This window comes from Salvia splendens, chromosome 2 (genome assembly GCF_004379255.2).
Source record: "Salvia splendens isolate huo1 chromosome 2, SspV2, whole genome shotgun sequence".
In the NCBI taxonomy this organism is placed as follows: Eukaryota; Viridiplantae; Streptophyta; class Magnoliopsida; order Lamiales; family Lamiaceae; genus Salvia; species Salvia splendens.
Window position 1 is genome coordinate 32,903,610 of NC_056033.1, and position 19,736 is coordinate 32,923,345.

Consider the following 19,736-nt stretch of genomic DNA (forward strand, 5'->3'; position numbering starts at 1 on the left):
CAGTATTAAATCAATGGAATATGTTCTAATAATCACATAAAATAACTAAAAGACTGAATGAAATTGGGTCTGCAAGATTTTTCTAAAACGAGTAAAAAAAAATGACACAGCTATACAGGAACATAGTTAGTAATATTAATATGATATGGTGGTATCATTATTTGTGGTCAAACATAGGACCTAATTTCATGCAATCAAAAATCAAACACCCATTTTAGTTTAAAACAAACCTCGCGACGATAATGTATCATCCACATTAAAAATAAGTGATTTCAATCTCTGGCTCCAAAAAATGTATACAAGGCCAAGAGAAATACAAGAGAAAGAGAGAAGAAACGATAATAGGAATAGAAAAGGCAAGGCAAGGCAAGGCAGTAAAGAATATCATACACATTGAAAATACATGTATAAGAAAATATGCCAAACTTTCCGAAAAAGAAAAAAAAAATGTACTAAGAGACGGGCACTCAGTCACAACCAACAAGAAGAACAAGCAAAGACAATAATTTAAGAAAAAAATAATAATACACACCTGCAAAAGCTGCATATTTTTACAACATGATCGGGGAATGAACGACGTCAGTACATTTGTAGTTGACACGCGCCAATGTCGAACTTGTATTCTCCACCCCCTTCCCTTTCTTTTCTCTCTATCTATTCATTTCATTTTGCAATTCACCCATGCATGTGAAATTTTATTCACCCGAGGGCTTCATCGTATCTTCCATCACATCTTCGTTTACAGATATCCAAATCGCCTGAGGTCCCTCGTAAAAAACGGGTGCCCTAAAGCTTCTCTTGCCTTCAGCCGTTCTGCAGGTTCGTAACGTAGAAGTCCTTGCAGAAGATCGATCAAGTCTCCAGCCGAGCGATCCACATGCTGCATGATAAGGTTCTGTATACAATGGAAATTCTATTCAAAATATTCAACTTCATAGCAAATATAATAAGGCTATAGCAATGGATAACAACAGAGAGCTAATTTTAGCACTAAACACCACACCCATTTTCAGTAACAATACCGGAAGTCGGGGCAATTTCCAGACTGCCCTCATACTTTCTCTGGAGGTGGCGCCCTCTGGCCAATCCAGTCTTGTACCCCTTCTGAAATATTTCTCAGTCCGACGACTGTGAAATCAGAAACAAAATCAGTATCAAGCCTCACACTCTCAAGGCATACTCCATGAAATTCATAAAATAACATACTCCGCTCGCATGATCATATTTGGAGGTAGTGGTCCAAGCACCCTTTCCATCATTGCAAGATGCTCCAAGTTCTCATGAGTCTGGAAAAGAGCTTCACCCTGCCACAGTTTGTAAAATTAAACTGATATCAACATACCAGTGCCACATTAGATCATACTTTAACAAGTCATTAGTAGGAGGAGAAGAAGAAACAATAAAATAATCTACAAGCAACGTCAGATTGCAGAAGAAAATTTAATATCTATCACTTACAGAGCACAGTTCAACAAGTATGCAACCTATACTCCACATATCGCAGGGGTAGTTCCATCCAAGACCTTGTGGAAACAAAACAAAGATGACTCCTTACATAAAATGCAAAATATCAAATATGGAAAGCAAAATCTGTTAGAGATCCACCAATTACCGAGAATAACCTCTGGTGCACGATAATGGCGTGTAGACACTACATAGGTGTGATCGTGATGTTCAAAAGTAGTACTTCCAAAATCAATAAGCTTTATAGCGCTTGATTTAGGTAGGTTTTTAAAGTAGGGACCATCTTTTGCAGATCTTGATAGAAACTTCAAAACAGAGATGAGTTGCAAACAGAAGAATCAGGCATTGATCATAAAAAAGGAATACCATCAGGAACAGAAAGCCAGTGTTTTCACCAAATCAATGAAGGGATTATGATTTTTTGTGATTCTCAATAGGAATCACAAAAAATCAGGATGAAAACAAGCACAATAAGGCATCTATAGTTTACAAGACATGGCAGAAAACATTCCTGATGTGAGCTGTTTGAATAAGCCAAATATATAACAAAGATTAACCCTGCATGATGACATTTCAGTTGATAAACCAATACACATCAGAAGTGATTGCCACTGTTAACAATAATATTTACAGAATAATAACATTCTGTTAATAATCTGACAACAAAAATGTTCTAGAACAGTTCATGCTGAAGAAATAGACTTGAAGAAGAAAGAAATGAATGCCAGTCTTTTACAGAGGAAATCTAAACCGGACTTGAGCCATGAAATAAATCATTCATTAAGAGGGTAAATTAAAAATATCTTCAGGAAATCATTCTACAGAAAGCGGAACAATTTAGAAAGAGAAATAACATGATACTAGAGATTACCTTATAGTCTGGAACTTTAATATCTTCTGAGGACACCAGAAGAATATTTTCTGGTTTTAAATCGGTATGAATCAGGCGAAGATCATGCATAACTGCAAGGTGAACAAAAAATCTAAGAAGATATCCAAGACATGCATCCAAAATTTTTGAATAAGTAGAGAGTGAGGTATAACATCAGTGTAATGACGAAAAATGAAGGTATAACTTTAATTAAAGTTCATATAGTAATAAGAGGAGTTATAGTGTTGCAAAGACACACATGCAACAGATTCCAAAAGTTGTCTGCCAAACTCCCGAACAAGATCAATGGGAAATGAACGATAGCTATTTTTGCGTAGAAAATCATACAAGCTTGGACCAAGCTTCTCAAACACCTGTTAAGACCATTTAAATTCATCCACAGGTATTTAACCCACAAATAATCAAGGCATGAAGAAAGATCATACCCTTTCAAATCAAAGAAAACCATACATCACATTAAATACTTACAATACAAATATGATTACGATAGTCAAACCAATTCCGTATTTGCACACAACTGCAAAGAATGAAACAGCTTACACTATAATCACTTCAGTTTCTAGGATACAATTTATTGTAATTGGAAAGGGAACCTTACCGTGTACCGCAGATATCATGCCTTGCTAGTTTCTGTAAGACATCAATTTCAATCATTGCTGCTTCCCGGTACTTTTGTATGGAACGGACAACTTTGATAGCAACTATCTCTTTCCTTTCATTGTCCAGACATTCTAAAACTTGCCCAAAAGTCCCTGCAACCAAACCATCCAGCATAGTAAGAGATTTTTTTTCGTTACTAACTAAATACAGGATTAGAGCATGGAAACTGGGAAACAATGAAACAACTAACCTTCACCCATTTTACTTAGTATCCTGTCTGCAAATCAGGGACAAGACAATTAGAGAAGGACAAATTAATAAAAGAATTAGAAGTAAAGACAACAAAATGTAATTGAAAATAGACAACAAGAGGGAAAAAGAATATGTTGATGTCAGAGAAGATATAATAATTATAAAGTCAATATGGACAGCTTTTGTTGTTGTATCATCAAAATAGAAGGCAAGTGTTGCTTCACCTTCTACCCTACGACATCTAATCCTTGAAATTGATTGTTTTCCTTAATTCCTTCTCAGGGTACAAAAGATGCAGGAATAACTATTAGAAGGACACGAATCAGGAGATTGGGATCCTTAACTCTGATTAGAGATAACTAGGCCCAATCATTATTAATTATAAAGTCAATTTGGTCAACTCCCATTGTTATGTTATCCAAAGAGAAAATCGATGTTGCTTGACCTTCTACCCTACTAGATCTAACCTTTGGAATAGATTGTTTTCCTTCACATGCAGGAATAACTATTAGAAGGAGATGGATCAGGAGATTGAGATCGTTAACTCTGATTACGGATAACTAAGCCGAATCTATAGTAGACAGACTGATCTTTGTTTCTCACTGGTTGGAAACATACACTCTTATTGCTATTCGCTAACAAGTATCACTTCAGAACCAGATTTATAATTCAAAATTTCAAAGAATTCCCATACAGTGGTTGCATGTCAGTATCAGTCAGCTGTTGGGTATATTAAATAGTTAAAGGGAGGATGCCCTCATATCCTTAAGTTAAAAATAATTTGACTTGCAAAAAAATATCACTAAAGCAGAAAAGTGGAAATCTCTAAATTACATGATCCACCAATCATTTATCTGAGGATCCACGGTAAGATGAGGAAAGGCTTGTTCTTCATCAAAATAAGGCAAACAAATATAGACATATAGAAACATAGCATGCACAGAGTAACTTGAAGACATGCAGTGTGAACAATATTTTCATATATAAGAAAATAAACACTTAGGATGTAGGCTCCACTATATTAATGTTCAAGGGGTTCATCAATATAAAAATATCTTCAATGTAATAGTCAAAATGCAGTAATCTTCCCTATGTACTGACATTAAAGGAGGAATAGCAAAATTATTGGACAGAAAATGCTAATAAAGTCCCTGAAGCAAAGCATTTCATATGAAAAATATCTTAGGTATTTCTATTGTACTTACAACGAGGAATTAAGTTCTCTCCAATAGCAAAAACATAGTGCCCATCTTTATCATTAAGTCTCCAAGGTGGAGAACCATTACGCGGAATCCCTTTATTATATATTGACGAACATGCATAACTAGGGACAGCCCCAAACTCTTGGGCACAGTATACAGTTGGAAGAATCTGCACAAGGGACAAACTTTAATCTTTACAAGGAAAATAAATGACAAACAAATGCATATAAACTTATTTTCTAGCTGACTTTCCCTCCAATGCTTTATCCAGTTCTTAACATCATCAAGCAAACTATGTTTTCATTCTACCAAACACCAGTTTTACAACTCCAAAATTAGACATGAAATAAGACAAATAGAAGAAAGGCCTAAAGAACAGGAGGAACCTGACCCCTTATAATTTATAGTGTCCCCTGTTTATCTAATTTCCAGAAACAGACAGCACTCCTACACTTAATTTTCAAAAAATAACAGATATGGACATGAATAATTAGCTTAATTACTGAAGCTCAATCATATAAACTTAAAAAGATTCGTGTGAAGGCGGTTAAATATATTTTCGTTATAACTCCACACTAGTTCTTGATGTGTACCAACAACAGCCAAGAAAATCCAGCATACCGGAAAACAATTCAGAACATACATTTTGAACAATTGCGAATTTGCAACACAAAAAAAAACAAATGCATCTGAAAATCGAACCTTTGGAGGAGCTGGAGGGACAGTGGGCATCAGATCCCATGTCAAACGAGGTCGTTTCCGAGGCCTTTGATCCATGCTCCTGTGAGGAAATTCCACAACTCTCTGTGTCTCCATTCACACAAAAAGAAATCAAAGAAAGTTCACATCGGTGGAGGATAATACGAAAAAAATCACTCAGTCAAGGACAAAAAAAAAGCAAGCCAAAAATGAGATGATTCGGGAAATTTTTAAATCAAAATCTCATCTAGCACAGAATTTCCCTAATTACATATTTAGAAGGTTTTATCTTTGTTTTAATTTAGTATAAAAAGTACTATTAAGTTTACTTAGTTTTTTAAAATAATACATTCTGAGTCTCCACTAACACCGTTACTTCTAATTAAATCATACATACAAAAAGTTTCATCAATATTTCAAATTTGTACAAAAAATTTTAAATTAAAACTTTCCATTAATGATTTCAAATACAATTATTTTTATTACTCACAAAAATAAAAACACAGTGAAAAAAATCACCACTCTTCAGCATCAAATTAGCGAATTATATTTTATTGTCGAAGCTTTCTCATGTAACAATGGAGAATACAACTAAAAACATATTGAATCTTTTTTGTAAAAATTAAATATTGACTTATTGACTGTTTGAAGCTCAAATTAGTCATTTTGTAAAGATGAAATATGGACTTATTTTATAATGTGTTCTATAAAGAATACAATAAAAATAGAATTTTTTAAAATTATGATAAATTACTGGAAGAATTGATATTGACTGTTATTTTTTAGAGTGATTAAATGTATTAAATCTCTAATTATTCTTTTATTATGATGATAAGTTGAGCAAATTATAAACTAACTAACGGTGTTTAAAATATTTAACGGAATGTATTATTTTGAAATAGTAAGTAAATTTTTTATATAAAATATATAAACTTAATATATTTTGTATTAAATTCAAACAAAGGCAAAACATTTTGCATCAAACGTGTAACCAAAAACATATTTGAAAAGCGAAACAGAAAAGCTGAAATGAGAGAAGACGAGCGGAAAGTAATCGTAGTTAGTTAACTACAGTTAAACCCCGTGGGTTAAGGGGTATTTTCTATTTGTCCGGTTTCATTGGTCCGGTTTTATCCGCTGTGTTGTAAAATCGCGTTTTTAAGACAAAATCAGGGTACCGCTGGAGCAGAGCGATTTGAAAAATGGGATTGAAATGTCAGGTGGAATATAAAATGACCGTTACGTACTTACGTTTCTAAATGCTGAATTTAATTTGAATTAAAACCTAAATTAAATGGCAATCGAAAAGTTAAGCAGCTTAAATAGAAATTATTTAGAGGAGGTGTACATATTGGGTTATTTTAATTTAAAGCCCACTCATCCTAATGGGTTTAATTTGTAACAGGCCCACAACATTCTTTCTCGGGCTTCGCATTTGAGTTAGGATCAAATAGGATTTTAATGATGTGTGTATATATAAATGTTATGTGACATATTTTATATCAGCATGAGTCATCATCTTTATATCGCAGATTTCTTGTCTTGATTGTCATTTTAATTATGATGTCACTCCTAATGGACCATGCCTGATTAATACTTTTTTCGTTCCACATTAGTGGAATTATTTTGTCATTTTTGTACGTTCCATAGTAGTGAAGTCATTTCCCTTTTTCGTACTCCCTTTGTCTCATCTAAGTTAAGTCGTATTTCTTTTTGGGATGTCTCAATTAAGTTGAGTCATTTCCTTTTATGACAAAAAAACAAAACTTTCAATCACTCTTACTTTATTATATCACATACTTTACCTTCTCTGTATCTTTCCTGTTTTATTCTCATCTCTTACTTTTCAACACAATTTCTTAATCTTCAAGTCCAAAAGTTTTGACTCAACTTAATTGGAATGAGGGGGAGTAAAAGTCAACTCTATTCTCTTCTTCATCTATCTACAATTTTCATTTTTAACTTTATTTTTCATTTACTTAACTCGCTTAAAATAATTTTTTTTTTAAATCGTGTGTCGAAAAGAAACCCTCCACTATCGCAGAACGGAGAGAGTATGAATGATCCAGGTCCAATAAAATTATCTATAAATTAGACTCTACCATGGAATGGAGGGAGTATGAATGGTCCAAGTCTAATAAAATTATCTCTAACTTAGACTCCTCCAATTTATATACTCCACTCTCTTATTCTCTAAGTAGGTGAGTCCGATGGATTTTTTTATATACTAAGTGGGTTAAGCTTAGTCTTTTTAAAAATTTGTTTTTAAAACACACAAAAACTAATTCATCGTTATATACTTATATAATAAATGTAATAAGTCGGGAGTAGTCATATAGTTTACTTTCATGCGAAGATATCTTCCTCAGCATTGTTTTTTCTTGATTTCTTCCATGAAACGATTTAATTATTGTTTGATGAAAAAAAGAAGAAGAAAGGGAGCGTTTACTTTTTGTTCCTTATATATTCCGGAGTAGTTTTATTCAGTGGCTGACCATGGAAGCTGCCAGCTGCCGTCTCTACCTAATAAATCATCTTGCATTAATTTTTCCCTATTAAATAATATACTCGTTCCAAATATGTCGGCTTTTAATGTTATTTTGTTTCAACTTCCATTAAATTTCATAAGAGTGGTAAATCTCATAGCGAGTGGTATTCCATCCCAAAGAAAATGATTTCTTCTTTAGGCGACACAAAATTTTATTTTATATGTTGAATGAACAATATAAAATAACAGAAAAAATAAAAATAAATATGTTCCTATTTTTAATAACAAGTGATCTTGAATAAGATAAATTAAAAAGAAAAATGGTTGTGCGATGGGAGTAGTACTGAAGGAGTACTAACAAATGTGGATCATTCAGTAGCTGCTGTGATAAGAGAGCTATTCGTGGACTTTGTTAAAAGAAATAAGCATGGAAAATTACAGAATACTAAAACTGCACACATTTATTGGAAGGAAATATCGAAAAAGTAATACTAGATAATAGTACTAGTACTTTAAAAAGGCCCCAGCAAGCCAAAATCTCAATATATGTAATTACAAACAATCCTTACAAGGTCCTATCTATAACAACTAATAAAAATTCCTAATTACCTATAATAATCTAAAAGATAAACATAATGAATGACTACTAATAAACTAGTAATATCTAAATAACTAAAAAAGAAACTTAAAAGTTACCTACAACAGTGGCTGCATGATTATGTATTGTTCTAGCTGTATATTATGTGCATTTGCCATATATTTCTAGTGACATCTCAAATTAATTTTATTATCTGTTCCTAGATAATCAGAAAATCATACTACTAGTTTGCATTAATATACCATAAACAATTACTGAAGTTCTCAGGAAGGTAAAACCTTGTGCTGAAAAAAATAAAGAAATCCTAGATCATTGACTAATTGTTCGTAGTAGTAATTGAAATAATATACTCCTAGTCAAAGCTTATTAATCCGTACTTGCTAGTTGATCCTATCATTATCTATATTAAATAGAACGTGCAAAGTCTTCAATCCCTCACTATCTGAACTTCACAATTTCTTCCCAATCGGAGGCCACAGTGGAATACGTCAATACATATTCCATATTCCAAATTTCAATCCCTTTCATTTGTACCTATAAATCCCATCATCAACTTGATCAATGAAAACACAACACAACCACTTTGTTAATTACTCAAATAATTTGAAGACTAATCATCCTACTCACAATCCATTCATTTACACTTTTCATCAGTCTTCAAAACTCACAGAAAGAGTCATGCTAATGGAAGAAAAAGCTGATCTGATCAGCAGTTTGCCTAACGAAATCCTACACCACATAATGTCAAAAGTTCCTCTAAAAGAAGCAGTTCAAATCAGCAGTTTATCCACATCGTGGAGAAGTCTAATGTGCCCTTCCCGCCTCAGCCTCTCATCCAAACAAGAGCTGAAGCAGATCATCCAATCCCTCTCCGAATCCGCAGGTTTTCGCACACTCACGTGATAGAAATCCATGGGTTCCATTTTAAAACCAATTGGTGATAAGAGGAGAGGCCCATGAGACTTAAGAGGAGAGGTCCATGACACTTATATAGTGAATTAAGCTCTTTGTGTAGAAAGATGTGAGATATTATTATATTCATTTTTATGTTTTAATTTCCAACACCCTCCCTCAAACCCTTCAAGGTAAATCTTGGAGGGATATTATTATATTCATTTTTATGTTTCAATTGCTGAGAGGCTCATGAGACTTAAGAGGAGAGACTCATGAGAATTATATAGTGGATTAAGTTCTTTGTGTAGAAAGATGTGGGATATTATTATATTCATTTTTATATTTCAATTGCCAACACCCTCCCCAAACCCTTCAAGGTGAATCTTGGAGGGGTATTATTATATTCATTTTTATGTTTCAATTGCCAATGCCCTCCTCAAACCCTTCAAGGTGAATCTTGGAGGGGTTGGAAGCATTTGCCAACACCCTCCCTCAAACCCTTCAAGATGACGTGAATCTTGGAGGGATATTATTACATTTATTTTTATGTTTCAATTGTCACACCCTCCTCAAACCCTTCAAGGTACCCTCCTCAAACCCTTAATGGTGAATCTTGGAGGGTTTGAAAGCATTTGCCCCTCCCTCAAACCCTTCGAGGTGACTCAAACCCTTCAATGTGAATCTTGGAGGGATATTATTATATTCATTTTTCAATTGCCAACACCCTCCTCAAACCCTTCAAGGTGAATCTTGGAGGGGTTGGAAGCATTTGTCAACACCCTCCCTCAAACCCGTCAAGGTGAATCTTGGAGGGATATTATATATTCATTTTTATGTTTCAATTGCTAACACTCTCCCTCAAACCCTTCAAGGTGAATCTTGGAGGGGTTGGAATTTTTTATGATCGATTGGACAATCGGCCCAATTTTTTTCGATCGGTTGGACCACTGGCCCAAATTTTCAGCCTAGTTATACTGCTGGGTCAGTCATTTTTTTTCGATCGGTTGGACCACTGGCCCAAATTTTCAGCCTAGTTATACTGCTGGGTCAGTCATTTTTTTTCGATCGGTTGGACCACTGGCCCAAATTTTCAGCCTAGTTATACTGCTGGGTCAGTCATTTTTTTCGGTGGACTTTTTTATGATTGATTGGACAATTGGCCAAATTTTTTTCGATCGGTTGGACCATTGGCCCAAATTTTCAGCCCAGTTATACTGCTGGGTCAGTTATTTTTTTCGGTTTCAGCTCAGATATACTGCTGGGTCAGTTAAATATGACTGACAGTCGGCGATCCGCTCTGATACCATGATAGAAATTCATGGGTTCCATCTTAAAACTAATTGGTGATAAGAGGAGAGGCCCATGAGACTTATATAGTGGATAAAGCTCTTTGTGTATACCAGTGTGAGATATTATTATATTTATTTTTATGTTTCAATTGCCAACATCACGCTCCATCTTGACGCCTCTTCCACCGTCTGCACCCTAGGGCCCAACGGCGACCTCCACCTCAACTTCTCACAACACAACCAACATCCATTACTATCACTTTTCGGTTTGATCATCAAACAAACCAGCTCTCCTCTCTCTCGTCCTACCTTCTCTGTAATAAAAACTCTGCAACTGAGATCCATCTTCCGTCTCGTGGGGGAGACGGTGAGCGATCTCTGCTCGAGCTGGTCGTCTATAGAGAGCTTGAAGATCGAGAAATGTAGCGGATTACAGAGCATTGAGATCGAATCGAGCCAGTGCTTAAAAAATTTGGAGGTCTCTGACTGTCCCAGCATTGCTAGAATAGTATTGGCGTCTGCTCAAAACCTCAGCTCCTTCTCGTATAAGGGAGCTTTCGCGCTTGTTCAGCTTCTCAACGTTCCGAATTTGGTTCGAGCAGCGTTGGATTTCAGAGATGGCTTGGGCGGGAGCGAGTTCAACTGCGAGGATTCTCTGTCTCTTATCTATTCCGTCAAAGACATCGAGTCGCTTCAGCTCAGCAGTTGGCTCATTGAGGCTCTGTGCAGCGCTGGAGTGATATTCAGCAAGCTGGATTTCCAGTTCAGCAGGCTAAAGGATTTGAAGGTCATGTGCTCCCAAATCAGCGCCAAAACACGCGACTCGTTCGCCTGTTTCTTACACATCGCACCGGCCATGGAGGAGCTAAATCTCATCAGAGTCAGTTTTTCTTACTATTACCTTGATCAGATAATTCAGATCATACAACTAATTTACTAATTTTAATTGTGATCAAGTACAGATGGAGGAGGGATTGAGTAATGTGGAGTTTCCATTGAATCAGCACCAGAATTGGCATGAGCCTCATCTGTGGAAGGATTACGCGACGGTCAAGGATGAGGCGGTCGGCTCAGACACATGAAGAAGATCAAGATGAAGGGGTTCAGCATGGGAAGAGATGAGCTGCTGTGGGTGGATCTTTTGCTCCACAATGGGATTAATTTGAGAGAGATGATTGTTGATGATATTTGGAGGGTGGCGAGAGTTCCACATACTCAGCTCCGCTGCATCAAAACTCAATACTTGATCATTCCTTGCTCTCATACTCATTCGTACTCCCTCTTAATTGCATATTCAACTATTAAGAAAGGAAAGATTGTAATTAAGATCAATTACCTAAATCACGTAATTGATAAAATAAGTTTCATAGAATAGGATAATTCTTTTCCTTGTGCAATACTTACCATGTATATTGTATTCTACTCCCTATTTAAAGGGAGCTATATTCAATGGAATTATCATCATTTTCTACAAACTATTTTCTATCTCTTCTTCTGTACCGCTTAACATGGTATCAGAGCAGGACTCAGAAACATATCATCATCGTCCCTAACCTCTCTCGACCCTATAGCCAAAATCTGCAGAAAACCACCCAATAAACCATGTCAGAAGACGATAGAACATTGGTCTCATCCCAGTCGGATGAGATCGCTCGGCAAATCGATGAAATCATGAGCAAAAGTTTTGCCATGATGATGCCACCAACAACAGTCAAACCAGAAGATACAAATAACCCACCAGAACTACCAATAACCTACAAAATCGATACTCAACCTCTCCACATCGGAGGAAACAAATTGAATGGGGAGAATTACTCCACATGGGTCGTACTGATGCAAACGGCGATAAGTGGCAGGGGGATGGTTTCTCACATAATTGGAGTGTCGTCTTCCCCGCCACGGACAGATCCAGCCTTCCCGCAATGGCAGCAAGCCGACCATTGCGTGTTTACATGGCTCATACAGAACATTGAACCACGGTTGGGCAACCGGGTTTCGAAGAAACCGATGGCCAAGCATATCTGGGATGCGTTGGCCGTCACGTACGGGAGCGGAGGAGACAAACTCCAAGTATACGACCTGTACACGAGAGCAAGTATGGTGAAACAGGGCAACCCATCGTTGGAGGAAACTTGGAGTACCCTACAAGATTTGTGGTTATCAATAGATCAAAAACAAACAACTCGGATGAATTACCCCGAAGATATCGAGATACACGATCAATTCATCCAAGAACTGAGACTTTATCAATTCTTAATTGCAATTGACAGTAAGTATGAAACTACCAAGAGGGAGATAGTGAAGATGGAGCCACTTCCCTCTGTAGATCAAGCCTACAACCTGTTACAGCCCGGCAACTCCAACAATAGAGTTACTTCAGACGGTGTAGGCGCTGGACTCGCCGTTCGAGGAAGACATAATCAGCCCAGCGGCTGGGCACCTAACGGCTCACGGGACGGCGGTCGCTGCAGTGGAACTGGATGGAACCGGCGGAATGACGACGAGGACAAATCCAAACTGGTGTGCTCGTACTGCAAGAGAAAAAAACACACCAAAGAGTCATGTTTCGAGCTAGTCGGCTACTCCGATTGGTGGATAGAAAAATGTGGAAAACCGCTGAATGCACCGCCGCCTGCTCGCACAACACCATGGAACCGCGACGGCCACGTTGCCGCTACCATCGGAGAACAGGATCGTGCCTGAGATGGAGGACGATTCGCCACCACCGAGGGCAACCGAGAGGTCGTTCAAACTCGGGGCGGCGATGGAGGAGGCGCGCACAGAGGTTTTCAGCCGGTGAATCAGACAAGAGCGGCCAATTTTGCCGGCGGGACCGTGATTGCAAACTAGGCGGAGGCGGAATTGACCGAGACTGAGGAAACAGCACAACAAGGTAAGTTAGGGTTAGGGTTTGGGGAGGTTTTATGTTTGGACTCGCCGTTCGAGGAAGACAGAATCAGCCCAGCGGCTGGGCGCCTAACGGCTCGCGGGACGACGGTCGCTGCAGCGGAACTGGATGGAACCGGCGGAATGACGACGAGGACAAATCCAAACTGGTGTGCTCGTACTGCAAGAGAAAAAAACACACCAAAGAGTCATGTTTCGAGCTAGTCGGCTACCCCGATTGGTGGATAGAAAAATGTGGAAAACCGCCGATTGCTCGCACAACACCATGGAACCGCGACGGCCACGCTGCCGCTACCGTCGGAGAACAGGATCGTGCCTGAGATGGAGGACGATTCGCCACCACCGAGGGCAACCGAGAGGTCGCTCAAACTCGGGGCGGCGATGGAGGAGGCGCGCACAGAGGTTTTCAGTCGGTGAATCAGACAAGAGCGGCCAATTTTGCCGGCGGGACCGTGATTGCAAACTAGGCGGAGGCGGAATTGACCGAGACTGAGGAAACGACACAACAAGGTAAGTTAGGGTTAGGGTTAGGGTTTGGGGAGGTTTTATGTTTGGATCCCTAAATTTTTGAAAAATCTCATATTCTACCCCATAACTTACCAGATTTGCAAATCCGAGCCTCCTAGCTCAAGTGGTTGAGAAGGATGGCAAGGATATGGCACCATCCAGGAGGTCTTGAGTTCGAATCCTGGATGGTGCAACTTGGGATTAATTTCCCCTGTGGGCCTGATCAAGGTTGTTTCCTTGGGGCTTGGCAAGCTTTCGAGCCTGGGCACGTCTGAGGGTGGTGGGTAGTCTACGGGGCCGGACCCGGCTGACCAGGGGGCTAGAGAACGGGCTTGAAAAGGCTAGTTCACAGGCTAGTGCTCGGCTGGGGGGCTAGTATTCGAGCCACGAGAGGCTGTGTAGAGCTAGTTCGCTTGCCAAAATGTATCTCGCACTCCTTTGTATGAAAAAAAAAAAAACTTACCAGATTTGCAAGTTGACCCCTATACTTCTTTTTCACCCAAATTGAGCCCTCAATTACGAAATAACTCCAAAAATGCCCAAATTTTGTGTGAAAATCGATTTCAGCCCTTAGAAAACCTTGTTGCATGTAAAATATCTAATGATGTTGGGAAAAATGATCGATGGATATTTGATTGTGGTGCTATCGACACAATTACTTATGATGCTTCAGATCTTAAGAATATCCAAAAACCAAAGAAATCTTATATTTAGACTACTAATGGTGAATTTACAACAGTTGAAGGGGCAGGAACTGTGAATATATCGCCTACCCTGCAGTTATCAAACTGTCTCATAAACTGTTGTCTATCAGCCATGTTACAAAAGAGTTGAATTGTACTTTACTAATGCAGCCGCACTTCTGTCTGTTACAGGATATCCAAACCGGGGAAATAATTGGACGTGGTATTGAGCGCGATGGGCTCTACTACGTAGACGAGATAGCTCAAAAAGGGACTACCATGCCAACTCACGGGTCTGCAGATCGGAAAGCTTGGCTTTGGCATCGACGTTTGGGACATCCCTCTATCGGTTACTTAAAATTATTATTTCCTGATTTTATTCCTAATCATGACATGTATTGCTAGACTTGTTTTTTAGCCAAAATCCATCGAACTTCTTATCTTTTAAATAATACTCGTGTTGATTCTCCTTTTTCCTTAATACATTCGGATGTATGGGGGCCAGCACCAGTTACTGGGGCGCAGGGCCTTAAATACTACTTAGTATTTGTAGATGATTGTACCCGTATGACATGGGTGTATTTTATGAAACACAAATCCGAAGTCTTTGCACATTTCTCCCTTGTTTTCAATCTTATCCAAACCCAGTTTCAGCAAACTATTAAAATCCTGAGATCAGATAATGGGGTAGAGTTTGTTAATACCAGCATGAAACAATTTTTTCAAGAAAAATGCCTAATACTCCTGAACAAAATGGTGTCGCCGAAAGAAAAAACCGCTCTCTCCTCGACATGACCCGCTCTATGCTCATAGAATCAAAAACCCCAAAACACTTCTGGCCAGAAGCCATTGCCTCCTCAGCCTACCTTTTAAACCGACTACCCACAAGTATCCTCAAACATCAAACACCACTCCAACTCTGATCCACCTTTATCAAAATTCCTCCACCTTTAACTCTTGAACCTCGTATCTTTGGATGTTCCATTTTTGTCCACACTCTTAAATATGAAAGAACCAAACTTTCATGTGGTTTGAAATTTCATTGTTTTTTTCTTTTAGAATTCAGCTATACTTAATTGCTGCAAATGTAATTAATTAATGATACTATGACCAATTAATGAAAGAAGAAATTCCAATGATCATGTTCACTCTGGTTTGTTTATTGTGTTTGGATGCATATCTCCTTTAGCTTTGTGTCAATTGAATGAGTTATCTTGCTTTATTTTTTTTCTTCTTTTAAAATATAGGAGTCGATGTCTAACCTAATTGTTGTGGCACGTTGATCTGGAGAAATTTTACTAATATTTTATTTTTTTTACTAATACTACTTAAATGAAACTGGCTTTATTAATTGATTTTCCAATTTCCAATTTATATTCATGAACGTTATAAATTGAATAAAATTTTGAATTTGGCATCTGGGCCCACCAGACACAAACACTGCAATAAATTCAAACGATTCTTCTTTTTGAGACAAAAATGAAAATCGATTCTCCCAAACACACCGCTCACAAGCCCTTGCTCTCTATCAACTACCTGTTCCATGCAGCCAACAATTCGGTATGAGATTCCTAATTTTTCGTCCGATTCAACTCCAAAATCGCTTCACCGTTCGTGTCTGTGATCTCTTGTTTAATTTTCCCCTAGGTTCTCATCTAAACAAGGTGAATCGGATTTGTGGCTCTCAACTCCAAAATCTTCTCATTGACACCGGATTTCCTGAACTCCGTGTCAAATGTCAATGGCTCCTTCTCCGGCACCCTTTCTAACGCCGCGGCCGAAAGGAGGCGCCCTGATTCGAGAGGTTCCGATTGGAATTATAATCATCCAGACAAGGATAAAGAGGGGAACGTGCAGGCTCTGCTTCAATGCAGGTAGAGTATCCGATCTCTTCCCTTTTAGTTAAAGCAATGTCATGGTCACGGAACTGATGGGTTAGTAAATAGGCATAATTTTCTGAAAAATATTTTGATAAATTTGCTTGATTTGAATTTGACCTCAGGCCCTTAACTACTAATGAGCAAAGGTTGAACAGTAGGTTGTGGATAGAGTCTTCACCTTTGATAAGGTATTTTCCTTTCGAACCAGTTTATGATTGTTTACATTTGAAGCTTACCCGATATACCAAGTTCCTGCCCCATAACAAATTAACAATACATACCGTTTTCTGTTGTTTACAAGGTTTTTGGGCCAAAATCACAACAAAGGTCTATATAGGATCAAGCTATTTCACCCATTGTGGCTGAAGTTTTAGAGGGCTTCAACTGCATTGCCTTTGCATATAGGGAGTGTGGAACTGGAAAGACATATCCAATGAACGGAGACATGAGAAATAAGGTGAGGATTTATATTTCACAGAAAATTGTTGGTATGCTTTCGAATTCGATATTGAGTTATTTTTGGTGGGGTGGTGAACTGCCGACTGATGCAGGTATTATTCCTAGAGCAGTCAGCCAAAAATTTGACACCCTTGAAGCACAAATGCTTATTACAGTATAAAGTGACCTTTTCAGAACTCTGGAATGGGGATATAACCGACATGCTAGCCCCAGAAGATCAACTAAAATCTACAGAAGATACACCAAAGAAGCCTACTTCTTTGAAGGAGGATGGAAAGGGTTTGGTGGTTGTAAGAGGCCTTGAAAAGGAAATGGTGTATAGTGTTAATGAGATCCACAACCTTTTGGAGCGAGGTGCTGCAAGAAGACGCACATCAGATACTTTATTGAATAAGATGATCAAGGTTAGTTTGCTTTAGTTTGATCAATGAATTTCTTTCTTCAACAATGTTGAAAATAAAACCTATTACCTTTATTTTGCAGTTGATCACATTCGAGGAAGAACTCATCAAATGCAGGAAGCTTAATCTTATTGATTTAGCAGGATCAGAGAACATCTACTGTTCAGGTATTCCAGAGGTAGTAAAACCCAATCACATTTAAAAGATTGAAAACAAGTGTGCAACTATTAAAATTTGATAATTCCTGCATGATTTAGCTAAGGATCTTTTTTCCAGAAACATTACTTGCACAAAATAAATAAGTGCTTACTAACTTTAGGTCATGTCATCAATGCATTGGTGGAGCATTATGTTCATGTAAAGGTGAGAGCAACTGTTGATATTTTGGTTATATTAGAAACAAGTAGTTTTCAATCTCGGTTATGTTCTATGTGCTCTAGTTAAGACATTGTTGAAATTGATATAGGGATTGAGTCTATCTCCCTAGTTGATTGGATGAAATTGGGATATTTGTGAGTTGAAGTATAACTTCTTGATGAATTGTTGGGTTTCGATTTTGGATGAATGCATGTGCTAAAGATATACGGATTGAGTTTACCTCCCTACAATCTAGGTTGACTTGCGTTACTCTTATTGTGGAATTGAGTTTTGGCATTTGTTAAATTGATGAGTACAATGTGTAAGGATCGAGTAGTATCTCATTCTTTGGCTTGTGGTGTTGAAGATTTTACGAATTTAGTCTATCTTTCTAAAATCTAGCTTGTCTTGCCTTTTTTGTATGGATTGAATTAGTTGGAACTATTAGGAATCGAGTCTATCTTCCTACTTTTGGTTTCCAGTTGCAATTTGAGTTTATTGAATGACTAAGTGCAAGTTCTTGAAGTGGATTAAAGTTTGGGGAAGTTGTGTGGTACTCCACCTCGTTGTGTGCGATGCTAAGGTCAAACTAAGAGGGGACGAAGAGAAGACGAGATGGAAGAACCTCACAGCCCTGAGTGTACATCCTCCCGATATCCAAATTGGGATGCGATCTATGGTTAAGGCATCGAAACCTCATGGAATAGACTAGTCGAGGTAGAGGGTCTAGCCCACTTGTTTGGCGTGAAATATCAATCCTACAAGGTCCTCACCGTCGAATTCCTCACAAGCATGGAGGTATCCTACATGGACAAGAAGATGGACTTCATCTCATTCCGCCTCTTGAACAAGGAACATGTCATCACTCTATCTCAGTGCAACACTCTGTTCAGACTCATCGGAGAAGACGAAGAGAGATATACTGAAGAGCCTGAGGACTATGACGGAGATTAGAGTTATGAACCTGATCACTCTTCCCAAGGAAGATGAGGTCTCCAAGTTCAATCCTTCCAAAGCCAAGATAAATGCAGTCAGGAACCCCGTGTTGCGCTACATGCTTAAGTCCCTAGTATACCTCTCATTCGCTCGCACTACGGCGCGGAGTATGCAATCCCGAGATCCAAGCATCCAACAGAAAAGGAACGCTCAGAGGAGGTTGAACCAAAGGATCCGGGTTTCTTCACCAGGCTAAAGGCGTCCACCTTCTTCCATTTAGAGAACTCCATCACCTATTCCATCTCCAACTCCATCACCATCACCCATACAGTACGAGCCTCATTCTCTAATTCTAATGGAGAACGAAATGGAGAATGTCCACCCTAGGAACAACAATGAGAACAATAACACAGAGGAGAACATTGGGGGACATTCAGATCCTATTGTCCTTCAACTACTACAGGAGATGGCAACCATGCAGATGTAGTTGGATCAACAGAACGAGAGGCCAGCTGTGGAGCCCGTGTAGAATTTATTTGCATACAAAGGGTTGCTAACCCACCAATTGGCAATAATAGGATCACCGCCGACCATTTTGAACTTAAGCTGGAATTGATTAATATGGCAGAGGCCCATGCTTTTGGTGGTAGGGCTACAAAAGATGTCAACAAGCACCTGACCAAATTCATACAAATTAGCAATACGGTGAAAGCGAATGGGGTGTCAGATGAACAAATTCGCCCTCGATTGTTCCCTTTCTCCTTAAAGGATGAGGCCAAAGATTGGTACGACAGCATGGGGCCCAATTTGGTCCCAACTTGGGATGAGATGGTGGAGCTCTTCTTGGAGAAATATTATCCACCCAGTGAGGCACTCAAACGACAAGCTTAAGTGATCCAGTATGTGATGCAGCCTAATGAAAATGTCCAAGAGGCATGGAAGATATTCAAGCATTTGATGAGAAGATGCCCTAACCACGGTCTGAGTAGAAGTGAGTAGGGGGCAGGGAGTGGCCTCTTATCAGGAGAGCACACCTGAGGACGTGCGTGAGTTGAACATGAGCGTAGGGAGATCACCCCTTAAGTTAGGAGAAGCTGAAGCTCTAGAGGTGATTGAAAGAGTAACTTCGAATAATGAGGGTGAAATAATGAGAGAAGTCTTACAGGGTAGCATCTACATATGATATCAATAGGATGGACACGATGACCAAGCAGCTGAACTTCAGAAC

The 19,736-nt window shown here is 38.5% G+C and overlaps 1 protein-coding gene and 2 pseudogenes across 2 annotated transcripts; 2 read left to right on the forward strand and 1 right to left on the reverse strand.

The window, feature by feature from the left end:
* Positions 1-366: 366 nt before the first annotated feature.
* On the reverse strand, positions 367-5,350 carry LOC121792273 (serine/threonine-protein kinase AFC1). Of its 2 annotated transcripts, XM_042190146.1 has the most exons (12): positions 5,113-5,350; positions 4,414-4,579; positions 3,207-3,233; positions 2,955-3,108; positions 2,825-2,873; positions 2,595-2,709; positions 2,336-2,427; positions 1,613-1,769; positions 1,459-1,523; positions 1,207-1,304; positions 1,023-1,128; positions 367-895 (listed from the first exon to the last, which is right to left on the reverse strand). In XM_042190146.1, the coding sequence occupies exons 1-12, from the start codon at positions 5,224-5,226 to the stop codon at positions 740-742; spliced, it is 1,299 nt and encodes a 432-aa protein (XP_042046080.1). In that variant the 5' UTR covers positions 5,227-5,350; the 3' UTR covers positions 367-739. The 2 variants fall into 2 exon arrangements, with proteins under 2 accessions (XP_042046080.1, XP_042046081.1); XM_042190147.1 differs by lacking the exons at positions 4,414-4,579; positions 5,113-5,350 and adding an exon at positions 3,676-3,798.
* A 3,529-nt stretch (positions 5,351-8,879) lies between these two features.
* LOC121778527 lies at positions 8,880-11,777 on the forward strand (annotated as a pseudogene).
* Positions 11,778-16,216: 4,439 nt separating this feature from the next.
* Positions 16,217-17,702, forward strand: LOC121778536 (annotated as a pseudogene).
* The last annotated feature ends 2,034 nt before the right edge of the window (positions 17,703-19,736 follow it).